At 44.6% G+C, this 15,154-nt stretch overlaps 1 protein-coding gene and 1 pseudogene across 1 annotated transcript; one reads left to right on the forward strand and one right to left on the reverse strand.

Annotated features, from left to right (window-relative positions):
• Positions 1-612: 612 nt before the first annotated feature.
• Positions 613-2,691, forward strand: LOC115662337 (riboflavin biosynthesis protein PYRD, chloroplastic-like). Its single transcript, XM_056319826.1, has 3 exons — positions 613-1,314; positions 1,904-2,201; positions 2,477-2,691. Exons 1-3 carry the CDS (start codon positions 931-933, stop codon positions 2,689-2,691), a joined length of 897 nt encoding a protein of 298 aa, XP_056175801.1. The 5' UTR covers positions 613-930.
• A 3,939-nt stretch (positions 2,692-6,630) lies between these two features.
• Positions 6,631-13,352, reverse strand: LOC130140450 (uncharacterized; annotated as a pseudogene).
• Between the last annotated feature and the right edge of the window lie 1,802 nt (positions 13,353-15,154).

A 15,154-nucleotide genomic window follows, 5' to 3' on the forward strand; every position in this document is an offset into this window, starting at 1 on the left:
TTAGCATATTTTGTTAACTTAAATTAATGGAATGATGACATTAAACATATTTATATAGACTATGGATTAGATTGAATATTTTATAAATAGTTCAGGGATCAAATTAAATAAATTAAAATTTTAGGGACGACAATTCAAGGACTATTTATATATTTTTTATTTGGTGAAATACAAATAATTGCTCTTAGTTTCTATGAAAAATTGGGTTCAGATTCTATGGGGTCAAACTATGGGACTTAAAGAAATGATGGAAGGGAATAAAAAATGGATATAATTAAGTAAAAAGAAAAAAATAAGCAAAAGAAAAAGAGATAGATGAAGGAGACATGTATCTAACTTTCATAAATATCAGAAGTGCTCTTCCACGATCAGGAAATGCTTTGAATTTGTCCCAATCTTTGACCATATATAGTCAACAAAATTACAGTGATTAGCCCCTAAATTTCTCTAACTACAGATTCAACGCATGTAAAACCAATGCGTCATTCTTACTTAAAAGATTCAATGCATGTAAAGCCAAAATGTCATTTCTGGGCTATGACTACTTGAGCAAAATGCTTGGGAGAGAGAGCACAGCTGCGACTACTTTGGCCGTGCCTTTCAAAAGTGCTTGCCTTATCCCTTTTAAAAACCCTTCTCATCCGATTAGCTTCTGCTTTCTCTGCGCGTATCTCTCTCTTTGACAGCGCGATGATGCCTAGTGGACAAAGAATGGGTCACTCTTGATGATTTTCTATGGTAGAAAGATTAGTGTACTTACCACCATCAGCTTTCTGCTTCCTACCAAAGCTTCTGTATTAGCATACATCTTCTTTTAAAGAGTCCAACAAAGAAGACAATCCGTGACGACACTATGTTACCTTTAGTCCCCTTAGATCGCCTCTAAGTTTTGCCTTTCTCATCTCAGCATATTCAGGGGAAGTAAAACACATGCAGTTGTTAGAACTCTCTTTTCCTAATCCTCTCACTCCTTCTGATTTGCCACCTTCTGCGCATTTCTTCGCTTGTACTACTTCACTGTGGCATCCACCCATTAAACTTGGATACAACTCGGGTTCTGTTGCTAGATTGTACACTTCATCCGGAAAGTTGTCTCGGCCACTCATGGGTTTGGAAAAAAGCAGCCAGTCAGTTAGAGTTCAATGTGGAATGGCAGAACATGATGACAGTTTTTACATGAGGAGGTGCGTGGAGCTTGCGAGGACAGCGTTTGGCTGTACAAGCCCCAATCCTATGGTGGGATGTGTAATTGTCAAGGATGGAAAGATCGTCGGCGAAGGATTCAATCCTAAAGCTGGTCAGCCTCATGCTGAGGTCAGTTCAATTCGCTCACGTTAATGTTTCACCCTCTATCTTTAGTTGCCTAATAACTAGGTGGAATGGAACTTCACTTTACCTCCGTTTAGAGGACATTGCATTGTGTTTTGGCTGGTATTTTTCTTTTGGTGGCTGGAGAAGATGGTGTTGGGACTGTCCAATTGTGACCACTAGGCTTGAAGCTTCATTCCCCCACCTTCCAAGTAGGTGACAGGAACACAGGGTAGTTCCCCTCAGGCCGGAGTTTAGCTCTCCCGTGACTTTACCTAGGTCACAGCCGAGGAAATTGAGATATCGATGCTGCTTGTTCACATTTTAATTGATGATGAGAATTCTCTTTTGCTGTTCTAAAGTTGAACATTATAGGGTTCCGGGATGCCTGCTAGTATTGAAAAGAAAATATATTAAGTTCCCTGCAGAATATCCCAAGTATATTGAACTGGTTAAGTTATGAAAATGCTTCACTTGGTTGGTCTTGTATCCTTCCCTTTTATTCTATGGAATAATGAAAACTTTTGTGAAACCGCGATTTAGGTTAAGAATTTTTGACCTTATAAACTAGTCGCATCACAATACCCACATGCAGGTGTTTGCTTTGAGAGATGCTGGGGATTTGGTGGAGAATGCAACTGCTTACGTGAGCCTGGAACCATGTGACCATTATGGAAGGACTCCACCGTGTACGGAAGCCCTGATCAGAGCCAAAGTAAGAAAGGTGGTAATTGGGATGCTAGATCCTAATCCAATTGTGGCTTCAAAAGGTGTTGATAGATTAAGAGCTGTGGGGATCGAGGTGACTGTCGGTGTGGAGGAAGCGCTGTGCAAGAAGCTCAATGAGGCCTATATCCATCTGATGCTCATTGGAAAGCCCTTATCGCTCTTAGGTGAACTTTCTGCAGTTTGCTGTTGTATTTGAAGTGCAAAATGTCGATCTTCATGTCGAGATAAATGGTCGTGCATGGATACAAGTAACTCATGCTTATCAATGTACCTTTCAGCTGCTTGTGACAGAAATTTTGGTCAAAGTTGCTTCAGTACATATAGATACTTTTTTATATAATTCATCAGAATTGAAGATGCGCCAATTCGCACGTGCAAGGGAGAAAGTATCTTTAATCGATACTGGAATTGAACTGTTTGAAACAAGCAACTAAAATAGTTTCTATGACTTCTAGGTACTCCATCTCCCTTAATGGTCAAGTCTCAGATCATCTTGGTGAAGGAGCCATCGACTCCGGTGGGTACTACTCCAAGTTACTGCAGGAATATGATGCAGTCATACTCTCTTCAACCTCATTATCTGATAAGCCGGCACTTCCCAATTCCCAAGAACCTGGTGCTAATCAACCTCTTCGGATAGTAGCAATTATATAAAAATAAAAAAAAAAAAAAAAATAAAATTAAAATAAAAAAATTTAATTTTTTTTTTTTATAAAATTTTTTTTTTTTTTTTTTTTTACAAAGTTTCAAATATCGTAATCACATGGCGGTAATCGTACATGTAATCACGCCAGAGCCTTCCATGGTCACAAGTGTCTTAGACTTTATCGATATGGATTCGATATGGTTGTAGTGGCAAACGGATGACACCTCATAAAGAGTGATACCTCATGTGTCATCCCCTTTGTCAGTCCTCATTCTCTTTCCTTAAGTGTCACAAAAACCTGATGTGTCACTAGAGAATATCTTTATGGTTCCAATGAACCTACATATGTCTTATCCTTATTGTTAACATTACTTTATGTGTAATAAGACATATCCTTAAGGCCAATAACTGAATGCCCATAGCCTTTACTCAAGGTTTACACAGTACCTTAAGATTTTCACCTTATATGTGTATTTAACATGACAATAATGCATTTAGAAACACCTTATTGAATGCAAATGAGTTGATACACATCCAAAATGTTACAAAGAGTAACAGAACACAGATGTAAACTTTATTAGAGCATAAATTAAAAAACAGCTCCCACTAAACAACAGTATCCCATGATACTCCTAAGCCCATGCTAACGACATGTCGTTCAAAAATATAAGGGCGAAGGCCTTTAATTAGTGGATCTACTACCATATCATCTGTGGAAATGTGCTCTACTGAAATGTCACCATCCCTAACTTTTTCCTTTATGGTAAGTACTTGACCTCCATATGCTTAGACCCCTTGAGTCCTCTGTTGTTGTTAACAAACAACACTGCAGAGTTATTGTCACAATACAACTATATGGGCCGATCCACAAAATCAAATACGGTCAACTCCCTAATGAGGTTTCGGAGCCAATTGCCTGAGTAGCGGCCAAAAAGCATGCTACAAACTCCGCTTGCATGGTAGAGGATGTCATTGATTTCTGTTTCTCACTTTTCCATGATACTGCACCTCCTGCTAACTTAAAGATGTAACTCGTTCTCGACTTCCTTTCATCCTGACAGCTAGCAAAGTCTGAATCCGAATACCCTACCAGCTGTAGGTCTTGAACATGTCTGTAGATCAGCATATAGTCTTTTGTCCTCTTTAAGTACCTCAAAACCTTCTTGGTAGCAACCCAGTGATCGTGTCCTGGATTTGACTGATATCTGCCTAGAAGTCCTGTTGCAAAAGCAATGTCTGGCCTAGTGCAAACTTGAGCATACATGATACTTCCAAGTGCACTAGCATAAGGTACATCCTTCATTTGGGTTTTCTCAACATCCGTATGAGAACACTGTGCCAGACTCAGTTTATCACCCTTTATGATAGGAGCAATTCCTGACTTGCAGTCCTGCATACTGAATCTTTCCAGAATACGATTAACATATGTTCTCTGAGATAAACCCAATACTTGGCGAGAACGATCCCTATGGATCTCAATGCCTAGGACAAAAGACGCCTTATCAAGGTCCTTCATGTCAAAATCCTTCGACAACATTCGCTTTGTCTCATGTAGTAATCCAATATCACTACTCGCAAGCAAGATGTCATCTACATAGAGTATGAGAAAAATAAATTTCCTCCCACTGACCTTGTTGTATATACACTGATCCAATTTGTTCTCAACAAAACCTAATGAAGTGACAACATTATGAAACTTCAAATACCATTGTCTAGAAGCTTGCTTAAGGCCATAAATAGATTTCTTCAATCTACACACAAGCTCACCTGAATCATCAGCTACAAAACCTTCGGGTTACACCATATAGACTTCCTCATCAAGGTCTCCATTTAAAAAGGCAGTCTTAACATCCATCTGGTGTAATTCCATATCAAAATGAGCTACCAATGCCATGATCACTCTGAAAGAATACTTAGAAGATACTGGTGAAAAAGTCGCCTCATAGTTTACTCCTTCTCTTTGAGTGAAACCCTTGGCTACCAGTCTGGCTTTGAATTTCTCAATCTTTCCTTTGGAGTCTCTTTTGAGTCTTGTATACCCATTTGCAACTAATGGGCTTGAAATCTTTAGGTAATTCAACAAGCTCCCAAACACCATTATATCTCATAGACTAAATCTCGTCTTTCATTGCATCCACCCACATATCTGATTGAGGACAAGAAATTACATATGAATGAGTTACTAGATCAGCAGTGACATCTGCTGGCTTATCCTCAGCAATAGCAATATGAATATCTGCCAGCTCCATACCAAACAGAAAATCCTCTTTCCATTTCTTAAAGTTTGAATCAGTGAGAACCTCAATACTTATGGAGTTGCCGTTCAGGGAGAAGGTGACTGTTAAAAACAAGCAATATCTATAATCAGCATCATGTGAGTACTTTCCTGAGAGTTACACACATCATCATATAATCACCTTTGGGCAGAATACATGATATGCAATTGTATACCCTCTACATTACAACGGCCATGAGAATATATTCCAATCTTTTATGAATTCACCACCTTTGGGCGTATGAACCACTAGGATCAGTCATTTCTCACGCATGCTATATATGCATCCCTCCAAGAACCAATACATAATTACCTCCTTTGGAAGTATAATAACACATTAGAACAGGAGACATCCTAACAATACGAGACTGATATTTCTCAAACTCAATCAAGTGTGCCACTTTGGCGGTCACTACCAAATTGAATCATTGAAACTCTCTCATACTAAGAATATAAACTTTATGTCTCACATATACTATATAGATGTAATTCTAGACTGGAAGACATGGGCAATGTCTCTAAAATTACATACCATGCTAATTACATTGCTTTATACATTGATATATGCCGAACCTTATACATACTATCAATGAAACATGATCTACACGTCCTTATGTCATCATATACGTATAAGATTTAATCTGTATCTCTTAAACCATAGAGAAATACAGGAAAATACGAAAATATACCCTAAAAATACACGTATATAGGGTTTCGTATGTATTTTCACATCCTTAAAAGTATCAAACATGCAAAATAAATATACCATAGTGTAGAGAATCTTTATACGAGCACGCCGGTACCTTGCACGCTCCAAATAGAGGCCGATCGCGCCCTCACGCGCCTCCTGAAGGTGCGGCGCATTGGCCTCACGCGCCGGCACCTAAGCCGGCCAAAAAGGCCAGTCCGACCAGTCTGACCGCTTACCGGTCTGATCGGTTGACCGGTTCGGTCAACGGGTCGGGTCCGGAGTCGGGTCGGGTCAGCCGGATCGACCCTGCTCGCGGAAACCCTAGCGCATGTGTCAAGTCCCGAACCACTTACGGTCGATACTTGTTGACCGACCATGATTAGAACGAGCCCGTGAAGCATAAATCATTGTTAGAACGTCCCGTTGATTTTAAATATGAAAAGCATGCGGAAGCAATTCAACGAGACAAAACCAAGCAATAAAGGCAAACGGTGCACATTGTATTTACATGATGTTCTCGTGCTTATTTACATACCCTACTTCGGGCAAACAAGCCTTAAACGATATTTTTCACATGCCTATTTCAAAGGCACTTCCGAAAACAAACAAGCCATATGCACAACAAAATTTTGGCTTGGGTCCTTAGCTTCTCTACAGCTACTATCTCCTCGTCCTCGCTCGCTCCTCCCCGCCCTCGTCCGTACGGCCGTCCTCACGCCCTGCCCATGGCCGATCCCGGAGTCGAACCGCCCATGCCACTGAAAGGACTATTAAATCCACGAAGAGGGCCGACCCAATCCCCGTCGGCTAAGCGATACCAAGCCACGTACGGGTGCGGGACAAGGTCTACCCGACCTTCGTCAACCATCACGTAGGTTGTAATCCTGCGGTAGGCGCGATTCTCACGGGCATCGATCACCGTCAGGAGCTCGGCTCTCATCTCGACCGGATTGCCAAACAGGGCCGGGGGTGACGCCATTCTTACGGACCTGAAAAAGAGGAAACCACGAGGAGTGAGTCGAGGAGACTCAGCAAGTAAAATTTTACTAACAGGCGAGGACATATCAATCGCCATTGCATGAAACAATCTTACCGTACCGGCCTCCGTGGCCGATCAAACAACGACGTGCATAGCAAGCATAAAACAAGGATTCCGGCCATGGCTAAGTCACGGTTTACCTCATGTGTCGCGCCTCGGTTTCTAATTCGTGTTAGGTAACATGCAAAAACACGAAACAAGGCAAACTTGTTATAGAGAACACAACATCGGAACACCAAGAACCGAGAACGGGGAAAGCTCGTGATACAACGTATTTCAACATCATTTCCCGGTAGTAAAATCTCACTTACACTTGATAAAACAAGAACTAAAGAGTAGAGAACGGAGAGGCGACGGTCTTGGTTTCGAACAACTCTCGGATTTTCTTTCTCTCTTTTGGCTTTCGGCTTATTTTCTCTCTCTCTAAATATCGGCACTCTCTCTCTCTCTCTATTTCTTGACCGGTTGGTGCACGTGGGAAAAAGTGAGCCAAATCTCTCCTACAAGGTTCTATTTATAGAGGAATTTTGGATGATGCGTGCGCATATGTCACAGGGGGTATGAGGTATGCGCACGTGTCATCGGAGCGATGAGGTAAGCGCACGCCTCATCCCTTCATTAATGACCTAAGTCCAAAGTCAAGAAAATGATGAAAATGGCCAAAAAGTCTTCCTTTCTCTCTCCTCTCCCTTGCTGGCCGTGAGTCCCCTCTCCCTCTCCTTTGATCAATTATTGAAGAGTAAGGTCATAATAGCTTCATAAATGGCCATAATGGTGAGTTGAAAATGGAGGCCATGCAATAAATGAAGGTCATGATGATGAAGATAAGATTTGACTAGGTCAAACCTTCAAAGGCTCTCTCTAATTGGCTGAATTTGATCCCAATTTGTTCGGACCAAACGGACCTTGCGAAAATATGCACATAACGTCCAAAACGAACCCCGCACCATAATTATTTCCAAACTTTTCCCGAGGGTTTTCTCATAAAATAATTCCAATAATACCCTTTTACAATGTAATTTAATGTAAAAAGGCCCTCACAAATGTCCAACCTTGGTCCTACAACAATCCAAGCCAAAATGACCCAAATTGGCCTTCTCGGGTGAACTGGGCACACGGCCGGGCCATCGGGCAAATTGGCCGGTCTGACCGGGCCAGTGGCCGGGCGAGTGGCCGACCGTACAGGCGCATGGCCGGGCGCGTGGCCGGGCCGAACGGGCAATGTGCCAGGCGACGTGCCGGGCGACGCGCCGAGCGGCATGCCTGGCCGCACGAGCGACGTGCCTAGTGCTTGGCCGGCCGCATGGGCACCATACCGAGTCATACGGGCGAGAGGTCGGTTCACGGCCAAACACGCACATCGGCCCGGGAATGGCACGACGCACGACTCATGGCCACATTTCTTGGACACGGGACAAGATCGGGACCGGATCTTACGGGTACGACGTGTGGCACGAGGGTCGGGCACAATGGCAGGCGCACGACCGAGCACGTAGCCGGTCCGTGGCCTGGCTGACGGGCACAATGGCCGGTCATGGCCGGGCACATGGCCTTGGCCGCCGCAACCGGCAATTTTGCTCGGGCCGCGACTAAGCCATTATGCACATAGCCTGGTACACGTCTCGTCCATGGCCTTCCTGACTTGGCACAACGATCCGTGGCCGATTTGCGATCGGGCCACGTTCGAGTATCAACGATCCATGGTCGACCCTCGGTTGTCATGTAGCCTCGTGGAAATCCGGTACCCCGGAATTAACTCGCCGGAATTAACTCGTGGTCACCCGGGACTAAGGAATGGCCGTGCGGTATCACCCGCGACCGACATATGCCGTCACCGGACTGATCCACAGTTATCCCGGACCGCTCCACTAACGGCCCTTATGGTCGAAGGATCACCCCATGGTCATATCACTCTAATCATTTGCGTAGTCAGGGGTCATTCCACTGTCGATCCCTAGGCCAACTCATGGACGATCTTTCGATCGAACCACGACCAACCCTCAGTACACTCATTCCGATCATGCTGTCCATTCCAATACCGACCTTCAACTCGACTTACCCGCTAATCCACTTATTTCCAGCCCTCGACTTCCTAGGCCCGAAATCGGGGATGTCACAATTCTCCCCTCTAATAAAATTTCGTCCTCGAAATTTAGACACGTACCTGGTTCCTCAAATAAGTGCGGATACTGCCGCTTCATGATTTCCTCACCTTCCCAGGTAGCTTCTTCTACGCCCTGGTGTCGCCATAGGACCTTTACTACGGGAACAGTTTTATTCCTCAACATTTGCTCTTTACGATCCACGATCTGCACCGGCTCCTCAACATAGGACACTCTGCTGTCCAATTCGACCTCGTTGAAATTCAGCACATGTGCCGGATCGGGTTCATACTTTCTCAACATAGATACATGGAACACGTCATGCACCTGAGCAAGTTTTGGTGGCAGTGCCAACCGATAAGCCAAATTCCCTATTCTTTCTAGAATTTCAAAAGGTCCGACGTACCTGGGGCTTAACTTACCTTTCTTCCCAAAACGCGACACACCCCTCATGGGTGATACTTTGAGAAATACATGGTCACCTACTTGAAACTCTAGAGGCTTCCTACGCCTGTCAGCGTAACTTTTCTGTCGGCTTTGGGCAGTTTGCAATTTATCCCTAACCACTTGCACGATCTCATTGGTGAGTTGTACTAGCTCTGGACCCGTGACCTTCTTTTCCCCGACCTCATCCCAACATACTGGAGTTCTGCAAGCTCGACCGTATAATGCCGCGAATGGTGCCATCCCGATACTTTGCTGGTAGCTGTTGTTGTATGCAAATCCAATGAGATGTAAATGCTCATCCCAACTTCCCTTGAAATCCATGACGCATGCTCGCAACATATCCTCAAGGGTCTGGATCGTTCTTTCTGTTTGGCCATCCGTTTGCGGATGATAAGCTGTACTGTATTGTAGTTTGGTTCCCATAGCAGTTTGGAGACTTCGCTAAAAACTTGAAGTAAACTTTGGATCTCGATCCGATGTGATTGTTATTGGAACTCCGTGTAATCGCACAATATGTCGAACATATAACTCGGCATGGTCTTCCAATGGAAGATCCTTTCTCACGGGAAGAAAATGAGCCGATTTTGTCAGTCGATCAACGATCACCCATATTGAATCGTTTCCTCTTTGACTTCTCGGTAATCCCATTACGAATTCCATCGTGATGTGCTCCCATTTCCATTCAGGAATTTCTAATGGTTGTAATAATCCGCCTGGCTTGCAATGTTGAGCCTTGATTTGTTGACACGTCAAGCATTTAGCCACATGTTTGGCTATGTCCGTCTTTATGCCGTTCCATCAGAAATGTTGTCGCAAATTCTGGTACATTTTAGTACTGCCCGGATGGATACTGTAACTGCTTTTGTGAGCTTCGGTTAAGATCTCTTCCTTGAGTTGTTCATCCTTTGGCACGCATAGACGTCCGTTAAACTTCAAGATTTCGTCGTCCGTCACATGGAAATTGGATTTCTTCCTTTCTGCTACTTCCTTTCGGACCTTATGAATATCCGGGTCCATTTGTTGTAACGCCTTGATTTTCACCACGATGTCCGGCTCGATTCTAAGAGCAGCTAGTAAATTCTGATGACATCCAACTTCCAGTTTGAAATCTAAGTCCCGAGCTTCCTCTAGTAAGGTCCATTCCTTGACCATCAAATGAGCGATGGCCGATTTTCGGCTAAGGGCATCGGCAACTTTGTTTGCTTTGCCAGGATGGTACAATATCTCGCAGTCATAATCTTTGAGAAGTTCCATCCATCGCCTTTGTCTCATGTTCAGCTCCTTCTGCGAAAATAAATATTTCAGACTCTGATGGTTCGTATAAATCGCAAACTTTTCTCCGTATAGATGGTGTCGCCATATTTTCAAAGCAAACACGATTGCAGCAAGTTCTAAGTCATGAGTGGGATAATTCAACTCGTGTGGCCTTAGTTGTCTTGACGCATAAGCCACCACTTTGCCATCCTGCATCAATACATAGCCTAGCCCCTTGTGAGAGGCGTCGCTGTATATTTCAAACCCTCCTGGTCCTTTAGGTATAGTCAAAATAGGAGCAGTCGTCAGCCTTTGCTTCAATTCTTGGAAGCTTCGCTCGCATTTGTCATTCCATTCGAACTTCATTTCTTTCTTTAGCAATCGCGTATAAGGGAATAGCGATGCTAGAGAATCGTTCCACCTAACCTTCCGTAGTATCCCGCCAAACCCAAGAAACTTCGAACTTCAAGGATGGGCCGTTGGTCTTGGCCAATTAACTACCGCTTCAATTTTGGATGGATCCACTGATATGCCATCTCCCGAAATCACATGGCCAAGAAATACCACGCGAGATAACCAGAACTCGCATTTGCTAAATTTTGCATAGAGTGAGTGTTCCCTGAGCGTCTGAAGTACGAGTCTCAGATGTTGCTCATGTTCAGTCGAATTCTTCGAGTATATGAGGATGTCGTCGATAAAAACTATGACGAAACGGTCCAAGTATGGCTTGAACACTCGGTTCATTAGATCCATAAAGGCAGCTGGAGCATTCGTCAAACCGAATGGCATAACTGTGAATTCATAATGGCCGTATTGGGTTCGGAACGCCGTCTTTGGAATATCTCCCTCTTGATTCTCAGTTGATGATATCCCGACCTTAGATCGATCTTCGAAAACACAGATGCTCCTTGGAGTTGATCAAATAAATCATCAATTCTCGGTAATGGATACTTATTTTTGATAGTAACCCGATTTAATTGTCGATAATCGATACATAATCGCAATGAATGTCTTTCTTTTTCACGAACAATATGGGTGCACCCCAGGGGGATGCACTTGGACCGACGAAGCCTTTATCAAGTAATTCCTGCAGTTGTACCTTGAGCTCTTTTAACTCGGGCCAAAGATATTCGTAGGAGCCTTGGAAAAAGTTCTCGTCTGTCGGGCGACTTCGATAGTAAACTCAATCTCACGTTCTGGAGGTAAGCCTGGCAATTCTTTTGGAAAAATATCCAGAAATTCCTGTACCACTAGGATATCTTCCAGCTTTAATTGGTCTTCCTTTACTATATTCTCTACTGTTGCCAGAAATCCTTGACAACCTTTCTGCAATAGTCGGGTTGCTTCTACAGCAGAAATTAGAAGAGCAGAAGGTCCTCCTCCATTTCCCACGAATGTATAGCAGGGGCGATCAGGGGGATGAAACTGAATTACTTTACTATAACAGTCTATATTGGCTCGTTGTCTACTAAGCCAATCCATACCAACGATAATATCAAAATCATACATGGACAGTACTGCAAGATTTATAACATCCACAAGTCCGCCTATAATCATTTTACACCCTTGACATCCTAGGGTAGCCTTTACTTCATTTTTCATTGGAGTAGAAATACTAAGTGCATTTTCTAACGGTTTCACCTCAAGTTTGGCCAAACGCACAAATTGGCTAGATACGAATGAATGTGTAGCTCCTGTATCAATTAACGCATATGCAGCACGGTTATTGAGGAAAACCGTACCTGTGATCACTGCGTCGGAGTTTTCCGCGTCCTCTTGAGTAAGTGCATATATTCGTCCTTGAGCCGGAGGACGATCACCGCTTGTTAGCACGAGGTTGAACTCCGGTTGGTGTTGTCGCTTGTCTTTGCCGCATAGGTATATTCACGTCGCCGTTGTGGGCCGGCCCCTAACCATGTGACCTTGTTGGCCACACCCGAAGCACGCTCCCGTACGAACGGGGCACGGGGCATCGCCATGCTGTCGTCCACAAACAGAACAAGTATTTCCAGAAACATTGGCTGGTTGCTGGAAATTCCGCTTCTTGGTGGAAACAAAAGGACGTTTCCCCCTTATCACTGGCCTCTTGCCCGAACATTGATCTATTCGGGGAGTAGAATAATAGGGTCGCGTCGAAGGGACCCTTTCCAGCAAATCCTTCTCGATCAGTTGAGCTCGTTCATATAATTCATTATAATCTTTCAGGTTCAGAGGCACTAACTGACTCCGGATGTCAGGTTTGAGACCATCACGGAATCGTTTCGCCTTGTCGACGGGATTTTCGATAAGTCTAGGAGCGTACCTTGACAACTGGGCGAACCTTGCTTCATACTGGTCCACCGTCATATTTCCGTGCTGGAGTTGTAGGAATTCTTTCATTTTACGATCACGAGCACACTCGGAAAATACTTTCCGTTGAATGCCTCAATGAAAGCATTCCAGTTTACCGCAGTATTTTCGGGGAATACAGTTTCCTTAGTTGCTTTCCACCAATAACTGGCGTTCCCTTGCAGTTGATAGGCTGCTAAGGTGACTTTGTCTTCCTCAGAACATCGCAGTAGTTCAAACGCTTTCTGTAACTCATCGATCCAGGATTCTGCCTCTTCGGGATCTCCAGTTCCAGCAAATTTCGGGGGTCGCAGCTTCAAAAACTGCTCGACCAATCCATGCATTGTTCGGTCACCATTCCCATTTCCATTCGCCGCCGCTGCATTCTCAGCAATAGGCAGTCGTTGCTGTGCTTGTTGTACTTGCTGCCCCAGCAATTCTCCTACGGTCGCAAGAGCCTGCAAAATTCCGTCTATTCGGGGATCTTGCTTAGACTTTCCTTTTGAGGTCGAGGTCGAGTCCGGAGCACTCATACTGCCTTTGGTAAGCGACTAAGGCTTTTCTACAGCGCAAGAACGTGTCAGCAATCAAATTTCAGCAATCAAAGGCCTACTTACCAATCAATCAGGTGCACAGTCATACAATCACATGCATGGGGTGTTTCCTGGCTAACTACCCCACTTCAGCGCACCTTAACACTCTAGGCATTTCTTACCGCTTGGTGTTCAGAACCGTTTTCCACTTTTCGGTGCACAGTTCGGAAATTCTTGTTCTTTAGCCGTCCTAGAAGCCTGCCAGGAGTTGCTCAAAGATCAGGCCCTTCACCCCGGCGCCACTTCCTTTCAGAAGCCGCTCAATGATCAGGTGGTATATTTTTGTACCCCGGCGCCACTTCTTTCCAAAGGCCGCACAATGATCAGGCTACCTGCCCCGGCGCCACCTCGGTCAGAAGCCGCATAATGATCAGGTATTCGTGACCCCAGCGCCACCTCCTAAGAGACCGCTCAATGATCAGGTCTTAGGACCTCGGCGTTACTCCCCGCCCTCATCGGATCGTCCAATTGCAAGTCGTCACGAACTGCACCTACTGAAGGGAAAACCTGCTCTGATACCAAAACCAACCCTGCTGTCACGTCCCGAACCACTTACGATCGATACTTGTTGACCGACCATGATTGGAACGAGCCCGTGAAGCATAAATCATTGTTAGAACGTCCCGTTGATTTTAAATATCAAAAGCATGCGGAAGCAATTCAACGAGACAAAACCAAGCAATAAAGGCAAACGGTGCACGTTGTATTTACATGATGTTCTCGTGCTTATTTACATGCCCTACTTCGGGCAAACAAGCCTTAAACGATATTTTTCACATGCCTATTTCAAAGGCACTTCCGAAAACAAACAAGCCATATGCACAACAAAATTTTGGCTTGGGTCCTTAGCTTCTCTACAGCTACTATCTCCTCGTCCTCGCTTGCTCCTCCCCGCCCTCGTCCGTACGGCCGTCCTCACGCCCTGCCCATGGCCGATCCCGGAGTCGAACCGCCCATGCCACTGAAAGGACTATTAAATCCACGAAGAGGGCCGACCCAATCCCCGTCGGCTAAGCGATACCAAGCCACGTACCGGTGCGGGACAAGGTCTACCCGACCTTCGTCAACCATCACGTAGGTTGTAATCCTGCGGTAGGCGCGGTTCTCACGGGCATCGATCACCATCAGGAGCTCGGCTCTCATCTCGACCAGATTGCCAAACAGGGCAGGGGGTGACGCCATTCTTACGGACCTGAAAAAGAGGAAACAACGGGGAGTGAGTCGAGGAGACTCAGCAAGTAAAATTTTACTAACAGGCGATGACATATCAATCGCCATTGCACAAAACAATCTTACCGTACCGGCCTCCGTGGCCGATCAAACAACAACGTGCATAGCAAGCATAAAACAAGGATTCCGGCCATGGCTAAGTCACGGTTTACCTCATGTGTCGCGCCTCGGTTTCTAATTCGTGTTAGGTAACATGCAAAAACACGAAACAAGGCAAACTTGTTATAGAGAACACAACATCGGAACACCAAGAACCGAGAACGGGGGAAAGCTCGTGATACAACGTATTTCAACGTCATTTCCCGGTAGTAAAATCTCACTTACACTTGATAAAAGAAGAACTAAAGAGTAGAGAACGGAGAGGCGACGGTCTCGGTTTCGAACAACTCTCGGATTTTCTTTCTCTCTTTTGGCTTTCGGCTTATTTTCTCTCTCTCTCTAAATCTCGGCACTCTCTCTCTCTCTCTATTTCTTGACCGGTTGGTGCACGTGGGAAAAAGTGAGCCAAATCT

The sequence above is a fragment of the Syzygium oleosum genome, unplaced genomic scaffold (assembly GCF_021117445.2).
Source record: "Syzygium oleosum isolate NSW1041296 unplaced genomic scaffold, Sole_v2.1 Sole_v2.18, whole genome shotgun sequence".
Lineage (NCBI taxonomy): Eukaryota > Viridiplantae > Streptophyta > Magnoliopsida > Myrtales > Myrtaceae > Syzygium > Syzygium oleosum.